At 38.3% G+C, this 15,020-nt stretch overlaps 2 protein-coding genes and 1 long non-coding RNA gene across 9 annotated transcripts in view; 2 read left to right on the top strand and 1 right to left on the bottom strand.

Moving 5' to 3' along the window:
- Positions 1-6,472: 6,472 nt before the first annotated feature.
- On the top strand, positions 6,473-7,244 carry LOC129776678 (uncharacterized). The gene is made up of 3 exons (XR_008743147.1): positions 6,473-6,565; positions 6,769-6,849; positions 6,909-7,244. It is a non-coding gene; the product is annotated as an uncharacterized LOC129776678 (long non-coding RNA).
- A 1,181-nt stretch (positions 7,245-8,425) lies between these two features.
- On the top strand, positions 8,426-10,207 carry LOC129776676 (60S acidic ribosomal protein P0). Its single transcript, XM_055782472.1, has 3 exons — positions 8,426-8,494; positions 8,742-8,832; positions 9,076-10,207. The coding sequence occupies exons 2-3, from the start codon at positions 8,779-8,781 to the stop codon at positions 9,970-9,972; spliced, it is 951 nt and encodes a 316-aa protein (XP_055638447.1). The 5' UTR covers positions 8,426-8,494; positions 8,742-8,778; the 3' UTR covers positions 9,973-10,207.
- A 2,332-nt stretch (positions 10,208-12,539) lies between these two features.
- Positions 12,540-15,020, bottom strand: part of LOC129776671 (zinc finger protein 595-like) — a 28,117-nt gene continuing 25,636 nt past the window's right edge. For all 7 annotated transcript variants that reach the window (XR_008743142.1, XR_008743144.1, XR_008743140.1 and 4 more), the window contains 2 exons: positions 13,057-14,867; positions 12,540-12,999 (listed from right to left, as the gene is read on the bottom strand). The gene's annotated coding sequence lies outside the window, so the exon portion shown is untranslated. The remainder of the gene's footprint in view (positions 13,000-13,056; positions 14,868-15,020) is intronic.

The raw sequence follows: 15,020 nt of genomic DNA, 5'->3' as shown, positions 1-15,020 counted from the left end.
CGCCTTGAATGCATTCTGAGTGGCAAGCGTGACCAAGTCGAAGGAAATACCTATGACGAAAAAGTCCCCCGGCCAGAACGGGAATCGAACCCGAACCTCCGGCATGTTAGGTGTGACGCTAGCCACTCGGCCATCGATATAATAAACATATATACGCTCAAATCCAGCTCTATTGCAGCTGAAATGCTAATGGGCGTAAATAAAATAAATAAACGGAGTAAAAAAAGACTCTCAATGATAGCCGCCTATTATTTTCCTTATCTTCAAAGGTTTCATCATCAATACAGATTTTTTGGAACCACTATAGTGCAGGATGTCGAGTGAACCTTGGGCCAAATGCATCGTAAATATTGTTGATTTATTTTACATTCTTGAAAATGTATCAAATTTACTTTAGGGACAAACTAGTACTGCAAAACATCCAGAGAGTAATAGAAAGAATTTAAATTAACGACTGATATGAATCAAGACGCATAGAAGTATATACTAAGGTGGGCCAACTTGCTAAAACTACTCTTCGGCCATCTTGGAAGTCTACTGTGTTTTGTTTGTAAACAAAACACAATACGCTTGTGCCCAAGCTCGCTCGTGATCAGTCTGTCTCTTTCACGCTTCAAGAAAATAATTCCACTTCTGCTTTCTTCCGTACTGTTTTCATATACCGCTCCCCTAACCAACTTAGTGACGAAACGGCCTCACCTAGTACCGTAGACCCGTCTTGATATGAATCTGGGTAGTGCACCAGTGGCCGAGTGGTTAGCGTCTCACATTATCATGCCGGGTGTTCGGGTTCGATCGATTCTGGCCGGGGGATTTTCCGTCAGAGAAATTTCCTTCGACTTGCACTGTGGTCACGCGTATTCTAGAGCGTGACCACAGATTAACGACTGATATGAATCTGGGTAGTGCACCCGTGGCCGAGTGGTTAGCGTCTCACATTATCATGCCGGGTGTTCGGGTTCGATCGATTCTGGCCGGGGGATTTTTCGTCAGAGAAATTTCCTTCGACTTGCACTGTGGTCACGCGTATTCTAGAGCTTGCCCATTCAAAGCGCATTCAAAGCGTGTTATTTGGCTTAAGAAATCTCAAATAAGTATTAATAAATGATGCTAGTTAATGCATACGTTCCACAGTGAACGTTAACGCCATTCAAGAAGATGAATCTGGGTACGACAAAATAAAACAAATTTAGTCGGGAAAAACAAATCACTGGTAATAATGTTTACTAAATCTGATATCAGCTTTACTGATATCTACTAATATGAAACTTTACTGATATTTACTAATATGTATGAATGATCTCTTCAACTGATCACGAATACTGCATGTTTATTACTAAAGGTGGAAGCACACTGTTTAACCGGAAATCGAATATTTGAAACTTTTTGACAGATTAAACTTGGTCGAAATTTGGTACATTGGATTATTTCAAAAGTTCTTACCCTCAATGACCAATCGCTTCCTAGGTGCCTGCCACCATAGTATATTAATCACCACCTTAGTGCTTTTCATGCAGAAGCAGTGTTTGCCAAATGATCCATTCACTGAAAAAATCGCTTTCCTTTGTTCAAATATGATCATATACAAATCATTTCCCCACGCGGCATTCTTTTGTTGTTATGTGCGGTAAATCATGACACAAAAGAGAACGAGACAACTCTGCATCGGTTCGCACTTCATGATACACCGACACGCAAGCAGAACCATCATATACGAAAGTTTATTTTCTCCTTTGCCTCTAACATATGCATATCAACCTCTCCATGCATCATGAAACAGCAGGATCATACGGACTACGCAAAGCGAATGATTCATATTCAGCTAATGTAGCAGATCCTGATTTTTAAGTTTCAGAGAGTGCAAACTATATCATTATTTAGCTGCATAGAGGCTAAGGGAAGGGTAGTCAGATTATATTTTCAATTTATAACGCTGCTATCCTTTGAAATATGTATATTCATATAGACCGCATAGTTTTACTAGCAACACCGCTCTCTTTTCCCATTCGTTGCTCTCCGCAAATGGTGACCGAATGATGACGTAATTTTTTTGTATCATTTATTGCTTTGCACTTGTCTGTGCAGTGGGTTTCGGTATAGTAGAGCGGGACGATATATGCGGTTCAAACTTGTATGCAGGCTTCGAAAATGGTTTGCGATGTTTGATACAGCTCGAATATGCAAACCAAGGCGCTTGTATAAATGTATGACAGGTGAAGCAACATCATCACTTCAATAAGAGCGGGGGTTGTTTGTTTTGTTATTGCTAGGATACGCCATTTTTGCATTTTCACATGCGAGAGTAGTGGATGAACTGGATGAGAATGAAATTCTACAATATCATCCCTTCTTTTTCACAAAAATTCGCGAAAGCCGAACATAGTAGGCATCGTTCGAATAAGCGTCGTAGCAGTTTGTAGAGAGCCGCCGGCAGCGTTCTGATGATTTTCCTGTTCTTCCGACTTGGTAGAGATTTTCACCAGAGCTGTTTGTAAACAATACCGACAGCAATTCCAATATGGCTGAAAGTGCATTTCATATGATTGTTTCACCTGGTATATATAGAGACGCCTTGATGCAAACAACAGTCTTCGTTCCTCTCTTGGTTTAATCATGTAATGTTACACAAGTAATTGCTGTCATTCATACAAGTATCTGAATAATCTCCTCATATTTGGTTATATGTTCGTGAACGTTACTTGTGTCATTGTGTATCATTCGATTTTGATCGAAATCCAAACACTGTACAGAAGAGATGTTTGATCATGCGTGGGCTGCAAACCCTAGCATCCACTGTGTAAAAGATGCTCAATACACAAACTCGGTTGAGAGAAGGAATCAACCTTGCGAATCTGGATTGGCACTTTACAGGGTTAAAGTACGAAAAAGTGTCAGGTGAATTACCTTTGTTTCTGGAACAAACTGAATTGACTGACTTCGTACTAATTCCATACAGAACGAGCCATGAACGGAAGCTAGTCAGAGTTATTCCTTTCAATAAATTGAACTGACTGCCTTCGCACTAATTCCGTACGGAACGAGCAACGAACTGGAGCTGATCAATCTATCGAATATCAACTAAGCGGGAGGATAAACGAGTACAAGATCTTCACGAACTCCGAGCGCAAATTATACAACTATTGCTGCGGACGATGGAAAACTTGAATCTAAAGAACTCTCGTCAATCGATTCAATAGGAGGTTTCGGATCTAATCGTACCACACGATTCCAAAGACTACTTGCTTTATTCAGAGAACCTTGGGTTTTTATACAATTTTTATTCTATCCTAATTCTAGCCTAAATTCAAATTTAATGTGTGAAAGAAAGAGAAAACTATAAACGTTCTTACTCCTTTGCATATAAGTCCTTTACCTATCGCTTATCTGTGATTCACCACATGCAACTCCTAGTTAGAGCTTATCTTTGACTCATAACTGCATTCTAAGGGCAACGAACTTAGCACGATAAGAAATATGTGCGATCTATTTGATCCCTTTCCTTTCCGAGATTCTATTGCATTGGGTTTTATTGCATCCGTTAAGGCCCATTTATACGTTGCTAGTAGCTGACTTGACAATGAGCAGCTACTGACCCGGTGGACTCGCTTGACAATTGGTTGACTCGCCTTGTCCGTTCACATAGTGTGAGCTGCTGGCGAGAAACTAGATACTACGGCACGGGTTTACCTGGGATGCCAGGCGATTTTTCAAATGTCCATCAAATAGTCAGAAACAGCAATCAGGTCCGAATTTGTCAAATGATTGGTCCGAAATCGACTTCTTTATTGGTAGTTTTCATCTTAGGTTTTCAGTTGAATGTATCATTACACAATTTTATAGAGATTACAGAGCAGTGTTGAGAATAACACCTGAACAAGTGGAAAAACTGTTGAATTTAATTGCTCCACAAATACAACGCCAAGATACACTCATGAAGGATGCTGTACCTGCAAGAGTGATAATATAAATGACATTGATATGCCTTTCTTCTGGAATATTGTTCAGATTGTTGTCGATATTTTTTAGAATCTCGAAAGCATCCATAGCTAAGATAATTCCGGAAGTATGTGATGCTTTAAATGATAGTCTAGAAGACTTTTTAAAATTTTATTCACACGCGTCAAAAATTAAAATAATGAATGAAAATGTACTTTTTTAAATCGAATATGTATTCTGTTTCTTAGAACCTTACTTTTTTTCGCAAGTTGTGAGTGAATTTTGAATGAAAATTGTGCCTGATAATGATTCTATATTAGACATTCTCCAGAAAACTATCTCAAAAAGAAAGCGTGCCCCGCCAGCGTGCAAAACAGAATAACAATGATTTCGTTAAGAAACTATGAGGGTTTTATTTGTTTTTCCAATAATTTTCAAGTCTATAAATATCTTCGCATATTTTCAAATATCTTAAAAATAGAGACATTTCTTTACATTTGGCATCCCTGATTCGAACGCTAAATTCTGTTTTTGACGTTTTGAAGCATGCGAGTGCGAGTAAATTCAAAAAACTTTGAAGTAGCTCGCACGCCGGATCACACATGACAATAACTGGCATGATGTGTTCACACGGTGTGAGTAGCTGCACTGCAGTAACTGACTAGACCGACTCGTAAGCCGGGTTCAGACGGTGCGAGTAAGCATACGAGTCGATCTAGTCAGTTACTGCAGTGCAGCTACTCACACCGTGTGAACACATCATGCCAGTTAGTGTCATGTGTGATTCGGCGTGCGAGCTACTTCAAAGTTTTTTGAATTTACTCGCACTCGCATCCCTCAAAACGTCAAAAAACAGAATTTAGCGTTCGAATCAGGGATGCCAAATGTAAACAAATGTCTCTATTTTTAAGATATTTGAAAATATGCGAAGATATTTATAGACTTGAAAAATATTGGAAAAACAAATAAAACCCTAATAGTTTCTAAACGGAATCGTTGTTATTTTGTTTGGCACACTGGCGGGGCACGTTTTCTTATTGAGACAGTTTTATTGGGAATCTAAATATAAAATCATCATCGGGCACAATTTTCATTCAAAATTCACTCACAACTTGCAAAAAAAAGTATTGTTCTAAGAAACAGAATACATATTCGATTTGAAAAAAGTATATTTTCATTCATTATTTTAGTTTTTGAGACGTATTTATTCCTCCGGCGAATCTACTATCATTTTCATTTCACAAATTGGTACACGAAGCTGCTGTCAACGCGAAGTAAATCAAATTTTGAAAAATCTTTTAGACTGCCATTTGTAGCACCACATACTTTCGGAATTAATTAAGCTATGGATGCTTTCGAGGTTCTAAAAAATAGCGACAATAATCTGATATATATTCCATATTCCAGAAGAAAGGCACATCATTTCTAGTTTCACTCATGAGTGTATATTGGCGTTGTATTTGTGGAGCAATTAAATCCAACAGTTTTTTCACTTTTTCAGTATTGTATTTGTTACTCCTTTTCTTTGCATCCAATTCCTGGCCCGAATCCTTTTTTCTTTCTGCTTTTTTCGGATAGTACCCTCAGTTCAAAGAAATTCAGCACAAAGTATTTGTAAACACGGCCAGCGTGTGTCTCGCGATAAAATTTAAAATTGTGTAATGATAAATTCAACTGAAAACCTAAGCCGAAAACAGCCAATAAATAAGTTGATTTCGGATCAATCATCTGTCAAATTCGGACCTGATTGCTGTTTCTGACTATTTGATGGACATTTGAAAAATCGTCTGGCATCTCTGGTAAACCCGTACTTAGTATCTAGTTTCTTGTCAGCAGCTCACATTGTGTGAACGGACAAGGCGAGTCAACCATTTGTCAAGCGAGTTCACCGGGTCAGTAGCTGCTCGTTGTGAAGTCAGCTACTAGCAACGTATAAATGGGCCTGTATGCTTGCTCGCACCGTCTGAACCCGGCTTTATCGATAGACGAGATTGTTATTTTAGGATCGTACACACGGTTCGCTCTTATCGAATCGTGTCCTTCCTTCGATCGTTCACGATATTGAAAATGAATTGCCAAATTCTTTCGATTCCTTACACACTGTGTCGTTCATATGCTCACACATATCATGCGCTCATCATGCGCTATCAATATCGCTATCGTACGACTCGGTCATCCCATCCTAATAACTGTAAAATAAGCAAAATTGAAAATATTCTTTAGAATTGAAAACAAACTTAGAATTTTAACAAGTTTAATAATTGTGTAACTAAGCCATTAAAAATATACGATTTAGTTTAAAAAAATGTATAAATATATGGTTTCGGTCAAACAGTATATTTTTACCCTAAAAGCATTTCAAGTGGTCTACAATCATACACTGGAGGAAAACATTAGTAAATGCAACTACCAAATCTTTAGTAGATGAAACATTGGTAAAATGTACGCATTTTTCGTAAATATTACCATAACTTTGTAAAACGGATGTCTTATGCAATACACATCCCTACCAAAGATTCGTACATTTTACTTCATAACATGTGTAACCTTGATTGTTTTCATTTCTAGGAACTGTAATGTGCGTACTTCGCAGTCGTCATTCCTCTTGATGAAACAAAGCTATTCGGAGGTAAGTTTATTTTTTATTTTTATTAGATTCAAATATATGTAACTTCTGTTTCTCTTCGGCGAAAACATATTCTCGACCACAAAGATATCGAGAACTTGTTTTCGCTGCGGAAAAACAAAAGTTCAATTCGTTGTATTGAAATCTTAATACACCGAATCTTATAAAATAAACTTCAACACAATCCTTTCCCTTTTAATTTTCAGCTTCTAATCTTGGATTAAAATTGCACAGTTGACTATTCAATGTATATTAGACTGAACATGTGCAACACAGAGAAATCTCAGGTAACCACATATATTTCATCACAAACCCATATTTATAACTAACCATAATCATACATCAGGAAACGGGAGAGCAAATAATGCGGATGAATTGAACTGCGATCTGGTCCCATCAACTGCCAACTAATCAGTTGTTCCTGTCCTAAAGGATGAAAATGTGCAACAGTAAAAGGAGCAAAACCTTGATGAGTGAGGGTTTGAAAAAACATATGAGATTGATTCGGTCGAAACTGCGATTAAATCTGCACGAGCAATGTTTAGATGTAGAATGTAGGATGTAGGAAATTACTGTGTAAAAGATAATGTATGATTGAGGACAGCTTTTTAAATAAGAATTAATTATCAACAACATAATGTCATTATCCCTTATCATTATCTCTTACAAATAAAAAACAACGCTTTCACTGATGCTGCTCCAATGGTGGGCCAACATGCCCACCATCCTACACTGGAGAAATAGTTTAGTAAAAGCAGCTACCAAATCTTTAGTAGCCAAAACATTGGTAAAATATACTAATGTTTTGTAAATATTAAATATTACCAAAATTGCGTAAAAGCGATGTCAGACGCAATGAACGTTCCTACCAGAGATTCGTAGATTTTACTTCATACCATTATTAACTTTGTTTTTTTGTCATACCTAACATCTGTGATGTGCGCACTTTGCAATCGCCATTTCTATTTTGGAGATGAAGCGATTCGGAGGTAAGCATTTTTTTTTTTTATCCAAAATATATATTTTTATTAAGGCTCATATGGCGTCAGCCTAACGGGACCGGGAGTTCAATTTTTCTACAATGTTTGCTTACAACTATGTTAGTAATATGTAACCGATTACTCGCGGTTGGCTCGAGGTTAGTTGGTAAGCATTTTGTTGATGTTACGTTTCATTACATATATACATATTTAATATTATTAACATATGTATTTCTTTTCTTCATAGAGACACATAGAGAGAAGAAAATGCGGATGAAACGTGCTGGTGCTACCGACACTCCCTAAATAATGTAAACTAGAGCGATGCAGCAGGAAGAGGAACGGGAACTTTCCTCGTGTACGCTGCTCATAGATTAAGTTATATATTATTATTATTATGTATTCTAAGTATGTGGAGTTAAATGTAATCAAATAGAATTTTTAAAATTAAAAATTATTATTAAAAAACATTTTTATTATCCCTGATGATTATCTCTCACAAATGAGAAGCAAAATTTTCACTGATATTGCACCAATGTTGAACCTACAAATCGTAGTTTGTTTGACGTTTGTGCCTACCATTTTTCTTTCGTAATATGTACCAATGATTAGTAGGGTAGAAAATGACTAGAGAATTGGTAACATATACCAAAAAATTCGTCGTATTTACTAACTATTCCTCTCAGTGTACAAAAATAATGCCTACCAATTTCATTTTGTAAGATATACCAATGATTAGTTGGGTAGAAAATGACTAACGAGTTGGTAACATTTACAAAAAAAATCGTCATATATACTAAATATCTCAGTGTAGCGGCAAGTATGACAGACGCCATAATCTTAACAGCGGGCTGCAACCGAAAACTCTCCGCATTGTAAAATAGCGTCTAGAATCCCTCAACTCGTTCATTCCGTCTGCAGACGCTCAAGAAATCAAATTGTCTTTGCTTTGGTAAGTAAAATTGCTTGAAAAGTATTCGAATTATTCAATTTGAAATCTAAAAAAACAACTATGAATGTTCGTCGGAATGTATTGCAATGTTTTGTGTGTCATTCGTGATGTTAATTGTGATAAAAACAAAATATTCATGAAATGCATTGCACGTGTTTTGCTCTCGACTAAACATTCAAAATGGTGGAGATATGCCGTGAAAATTTGCAAATTTGATTGCTGAATGCGCTGTTTTCTTCACTTGCAGTTCTTAAATTTCTTCCGGAAGTCCCTATTTAGCCAGGATGGGTAGGGAGGACAAAGCTACATGGAAAGCGAATTACTTCGTGAAAATCGTGGTATGTATTGCGTGACTGTTTTGATTTGGAATCGTTAAGTGCGTAGTTTATTCAATGATGATAATTTTCACGAAGCATCTGAATATTCGGCTTCCTTGCTTGAACAAAGCTGAACCCAGGAAGTATACGGTATTCAGAGATGGTTTCACCTACCTCATGTCTGATATTTTGCTATGGAGAACATAACCTAAAATCTGTGCTGTGATTCGTTTGGAAGAAACTAATAATTTCCCTATTTTCCAGCAACTGCTCGACGAGTACCCTAAATGCTTCATCGTCGGTGCCGACAACGTTGGCTCGCGCCAGATGCAGACCATCCGTATGTCTCTGCGTGGCACGGCCATCGTACTCATGGGCAAGAACACCATGATGCGTAAGGCTATCCGTGGTCATTTGGAGGAGAATCAGAACCTGGAGAAATTGCTTAATCACATTAAGGGAAATGTCGGCTTCGTTTTCACTAAGGGTGACTTGGTTGAGGTTCGTGACAAGTTGATGGAAAGCAAAGTTCGTGCCCCAGCCCGTGCCGGTGCTATTGCACCTTTGGAGGTCGTGATTCCAGCCCAGAACACTGGTCTCGGTCCCGAGAAAACATCTTTCTTCCAGGCTCTGTCCATCCCAACCAAGATTTCCAAGGGTACAATTGAAATCATCAACGATGTGCCCATTTTGAAGCCCGGAGACAAAGTCGGTGCTTCTGAAGCCACTCTGCTCAATATGTTGAACATCTCTCCGTTTTCGTACGGTCTGCAAATTGAGCAGGTTTACGATTCGGGATCGATCTTCTCCCCGGATATTTTGGACATCAAGCCCGAGGATCTGCGCGCCAAATTCCAGGCTGGAGTCGCCAACTTGGCTGCTGTTTCGCTCGAAATCGGATACCCAACTTTGGCTTCCGTACCGCACAGCATTGCCAACGGTTTCCGCAACCTGTTGGCCATCGCTGCCGTTACCGAGGTTGAGTTCAAGGAAGCCGAAACCGTTAAGGAGTTCATCAAGGATCCGAGCAAGTTTGCCGCCGTTGCTGCTCCAGCAGCTTCTGCCGCTTCCGCTGCTCCGGCTGCAGCCGCTGCCAAGGAGGAGAAGAAGGAAGAATCCGAGTCGGAGGATGACGATATGGGCTTCGGTCTCTTCGATTAAGAAGCTAGCACAGTTCGAGTCAGTTGCAACGCAGTTCTTTTCCAATATCTATTTCGTCGGACAGACATTAGCAATATACCGGTCGTATCTACTCGTCCGCGGTTTGTGACAGTGAACCGGATGGCGATATACGACCAAAAAGTTGAGAATTTACGTCTTTTCGTAACATATTGGGGAAGGGCGCTATGTACTGGAACAAATGTAAATTTTGTTCAATAAAATCATTTAAAACGTATTTTGTATGTTCTTGGAGTTTTTTTTTCCTGTCCTTTGAACTATCGACCGACAAAAATCTGTAGTCTGCGGGGGCTCTTAGAAACACCGCATCTGGTCGGAGTTGTAAATCAGTACACCTGTCACAGTTACGATTATGACCAAACCATTGTGAATCTTTGAGCTATAAATAAATAAAATCACGTGAAATTTATTTAACATATTTCTTGGGCGATCCATGCGTTAAAAATACTCCTCACATGATAAGTTCTAACTTTTTATGAGCACAAGAGATTTTTCGACGGTTTCAGAGTCATCAAACATCAAGTGCAATAGTACCGAAGTACAAGCCACGGGTATGAAACGCAAGAGCTCCTTCAGCAACCCAAAAATTCTGAGCGGCCGGATTTCTGCACCACATAGTTCAGCATGGATTTGGAAGTGGATCCCAATCAAATATTCTGGCAATGCTTCGGTGTTTGGGTATGCTTTTCCTAATCAGATCTACCTGTAATGAAATTATCGATTTCAAACTTTTGTTTCAACAAAATGGCTAAATTTAAATACCGCTATGAACCATCACATATGCAGCGTTGAACTTATAATTCTTAAGTTCTTTTGTGAAAAGGGGGTAAGGTGAATGATTTTGGTTTATCCAGTCAAAAATATCATTTGCTCACTATTGTATATTGAATTACAATTTAGATAAGTTGAATTTTAGAGTATATTCGAACATCTATCAAACGAGTATATTGTGGGGCTGATTCTCGGCCTGATTCTACGCGGCGTGTGAGGTGAGATGACAATTGTCACATCACCATCACGCAACTCTCCTCACTCTATTCCTACAGTCGTTTCGGATGCCGTGAGAGGTTCATTTGATGTATGTGAGAGGATGAACAGCAAGTGACAAGGCGTTCATTCTGCTGGTTGCCAAATCTGATCAAAGATGCCACATTCGCACATGTGTTCACGAATTTGCAGACATTTAACTTTTATCATAACCTTTTATTCCTGCTGCAGGCTATTTAAAATAGTGACAAAACATTATTGATTCCATATGATAAACGAAGCTGGTCAGTATGTCAGACATTAGCACATATTTACAAATATTTCAGATTTGTATCGCATATATTTGAGAAAAAACATCTGGCATCCCAGAATTTTATTTGTTTCGCTCAGAGAGGTCAGATATTTGTTTTGCTGCAGTCAGTACCGTATCTATAGATCTGATTTAACCTGGCCTGTTGTTAGTGTATCAGGACATTCTGCCGAATTTGCAGGTATTTGATTTAGATTTGGTGAAACAGTTGATTGCATCCTGTAAAGTTTAGCATTTTTGTTTGTTTTGGTCGTAGTTGCTGCTGCTCTCTGCACTCTCAGTGTTAAATTATTGCTCTGGCTCCGGCTCGGGCATATACCACGGCTTCTGAAATGGATATGCAGTTCGGTGACGATGACTCGCGGATAGATAGATGAAACACAAGACCCATATGATAGATATATTTTAGAGAAAATAAATAGATTTCATGAAATGAAAATAATTTCGGTGTGCTTATTCGTCCAATTGAGGAATAACAGACTCACTACCGCTTTCACAAAAAAAAACTACTTGCAATTTGTCTTTCGTACTGTGAAAATTGAAGATAAATTGAATTTATTGATACATATAATACCATTACTATCGATTCTATACGACCCAAAAAAACACTTATTATTCCTCTTCCTTTTTTCATTTGTTTTCATGCACTGTCGACACCTCAAGACATGTCGACGATTGTCACCTAGAAATCCCAGTTCATGTGACAATCGTCACGTATATTTGAGAGCGGGAATAAAGTGAGAGTTCATTCAAGTGAGATTTCTCACGGCATACGCCTGGTGGAATCGCGTGACATAAGTGACAATTGTCATCTCACCTCACACGCCACGCAGAATAAGGCCGTCTGATGCGCGAATGTGAAGTGACAGCTCGGAAAAATTGCCTCACTCAATTCCCGAAGGCGGCTGTGGTGAGATTTTTACCTTGAGTGAACTCTCATGAACACTCACTCAATTCCCGTGGGCGATTGCAGTGGAAAAACATGCCATTTTGTGACTTTTGAAGTCGTATCCTCATTCGTTATCGACTAGTACCAGCAATGGTAGCCAAAAATAGAATTAGGCATTTCCAAAGGATTTGAACGATCTCTAATAATTCGCCGTTCCAAACGGGCAATAGCTACTGCAGATTCAAAGATGAATTCATCATCTACTTTATGAAAATTTTCGGAAAAAAATAGGCAATTTCGAATGCAATCCAGTTAAATTGTGAATTTTGAAATGATTTATATTTATTATTAACATGTAGTCAGTTCAAGTATTTGGTATGCTATTACTAATGACAAGAATATACATCTTCTGCAGCCGCTATAACGCGGTACAAAATTAAATTGAAAGTTTACAATAGTTGACCCTAACTGATACGAGAAACTCAATTCAGCATACCGTTTCCTTTCTCCAAAAACACAAATCAGACATTCAAAAATTACGAAAAGCTACTTAAGTAGTTAAAAACCGTATATGTTTAATCAACTTCTTCCATGTGTGGGGCATCCTCGGTGTCATCCACTAGTGGAGGAGCATCTTCATCAGTAGTTGCGGATGGAGTATCATCTGTGCTTATCCATTTCAAGACCCAGCTTGACCATAAGGTAGATGCGAGATGCGTGCTCACCGGGCTCATCCAGTGAGAATCCAAACGATAACAGCGCAGTTTCGGACAGTGGAATTACAAGATTCTTGACAGCTCTATCATTTTTATCGGCTCATTGTCTGTGAACAAAATTTAACTTCTAAATTTATTTGAATGTGATAATAAATATATCTTACCTTGATGACTTTTATGTGAGGCGACTATAAAATTAATGTTCACTGTAATGTTATAAAGAATAGTCAACCTTCCGATAAACTTTTAGCAATAATTACGCTAAAATCAGCACCGGACACTAAGTCAAAAAACGAATGCGGAATCAAAACACGGATACGAAATCAAAACAATTGAAATAACATACACTCATATTAATGCAAAGGGACTATTTTTTTTTATCCCATTTATTTATTTTAGGCTCATTAGCATTTTAGCTGTAACAGAGCCGAATTTTAATCGTGTACATGTCACATGGTTATCATATCTATAATTATAGCACATTACATTACACAGTTGCCATTCGCCAGTATTCGTTCTATACCTTTGCATATGGTACATTTACACAGTAGCCATTTAGGCGTAAGAGTATTCTTTCTGTTCTTCCATTATCCAGTTGGACCACCGGACAGCGGAGACAGTTGATTGATCATTGTTGAGTTATTTATAGAACAGCAGCCCGATGTGTCTTGCATAGCAGAGCAGTTGTATGGATGAATCGATCTAATTTCGACCGTGGATCGATCTCCATCGCTGTTGATTGTTGCGTGGACGTAGCTATTCTGTAACAACACAAAGATGGTCAATGAGGGCCCTGAGTTTTGAACTCACGATCGATCGCTTACTAAGCGAACGCGCAACCAATGTGGCTACGGAGACCCCCTTAAAGGGACTATGCAAAAACAGATTTGAAAATATATTTTTATTTGTTTTTTTATGCCAGAGATATTATTTTTCATCAATTATAATAAGAGGAAAACATTTATAAAGATGAACGAAATTATTTCCTGTACATATTTGTAACAAGGAATGAAAATTTTTAAAATAAAAGAAATATATATTCATGAAACACATTAAATAAATAGAGCCTTTGCAAAAAACACAAGCTTTGACATATATTTCAATGAACACTGTACCATTTGTAATTCATTGAGTATTTTACTACAAAATGAACCTCTCACGTCAGGGCAATCGCCTTCGGCGATACGGTGACCTGGGTCATGTGACTTTGAGGAGTTCATTGTTGTCACATTCCATTCGCGCTGGAGAATCAGGCCCTGTATAGACACCTTAGGTAACTTAAATTTTTCGTGTATTCAGCATTCGGCGGTAGTCAAAGTAGTTGTTGAAATAAAGTTTATTTCCGAATTCGACTCCCAAATAAGTCACACTCTTTTTAATTGTACTCCGAAGAATTTGATTAAGTATCATTTAGTAGTTTTCCTCGGTGATCCGGAACACATTATCCACCTTTCTGAATGCTCTAGTTTAGCGCACCTGTGTCTATTCAAGTATACAAATGTTTCAAAACATATAAATAAAATAATCTTTTTCATGATTTACAGTAATTGGGCTGGTGGTTTCACTCGATTATCCCTAAGGTTAGCCTCAAACCGTGGTTCAAAAGTCTAGACTTGAGTCGGGACTTTACTCGCACCTTCTCCCGACTCATGTCCAATCACTGTTCGTTAGATGCACTACTCTTTCGTTTCAATCTTGCCAGCAGCAATCTCTACGTTTGTGGCCAAGGTTATCACGACATCGAGCACATTGTTTGGTCGTCGAGGTGTATCTGGTCGCCAGATCGAATTTAGAAAACTCCCTTCGGGCCCGAGGAAGACAGCCCAATGTGCCGGTGAGAGATGTGTTGGCTCGGTTAGACCTTGATTACATGTCCCATATATATGTTTTCCTTAAAGCTATCGATCTTCGTGTGTGATTGTCCCTACATCCTCATACCCTCCTTTCCTTCCTTCGCGGGTTACTCGTCCCCTTGCTATAAATAGTAGAATAAGTTGAAATGTAAATACACTATAGATATACGAATAGATTTATGAAATGAGTGTTCATCAACATTGTTACAATTTCCTTATATCCCATCCTTCTCCTAAAAATATGTCACCCTCCTAAACTCGAGTACACCGCGAGT

This window comes from Toxorhynchites rutilus, chromosome 3 (assembly GCF_029784135.1).
Source record: "Toxorhynchites rutilus septentrionalis strain SRP chromosome 3, ASM2978413v1, whole genome shotgun sequence".
In the NCBI taxonomy this organism is placed as follows: domain Eukaryota; kingdom Metazoa; phylum Arthropoda; class Insecta; order Diptera; family Culicidae; genus Toxorhynchites; species Toxorhynchites rutilus.
Note: the sequence above shows the minus strand (reverse complement) of the source record. Positions and strands in the feature narration are given on the sequence as shown.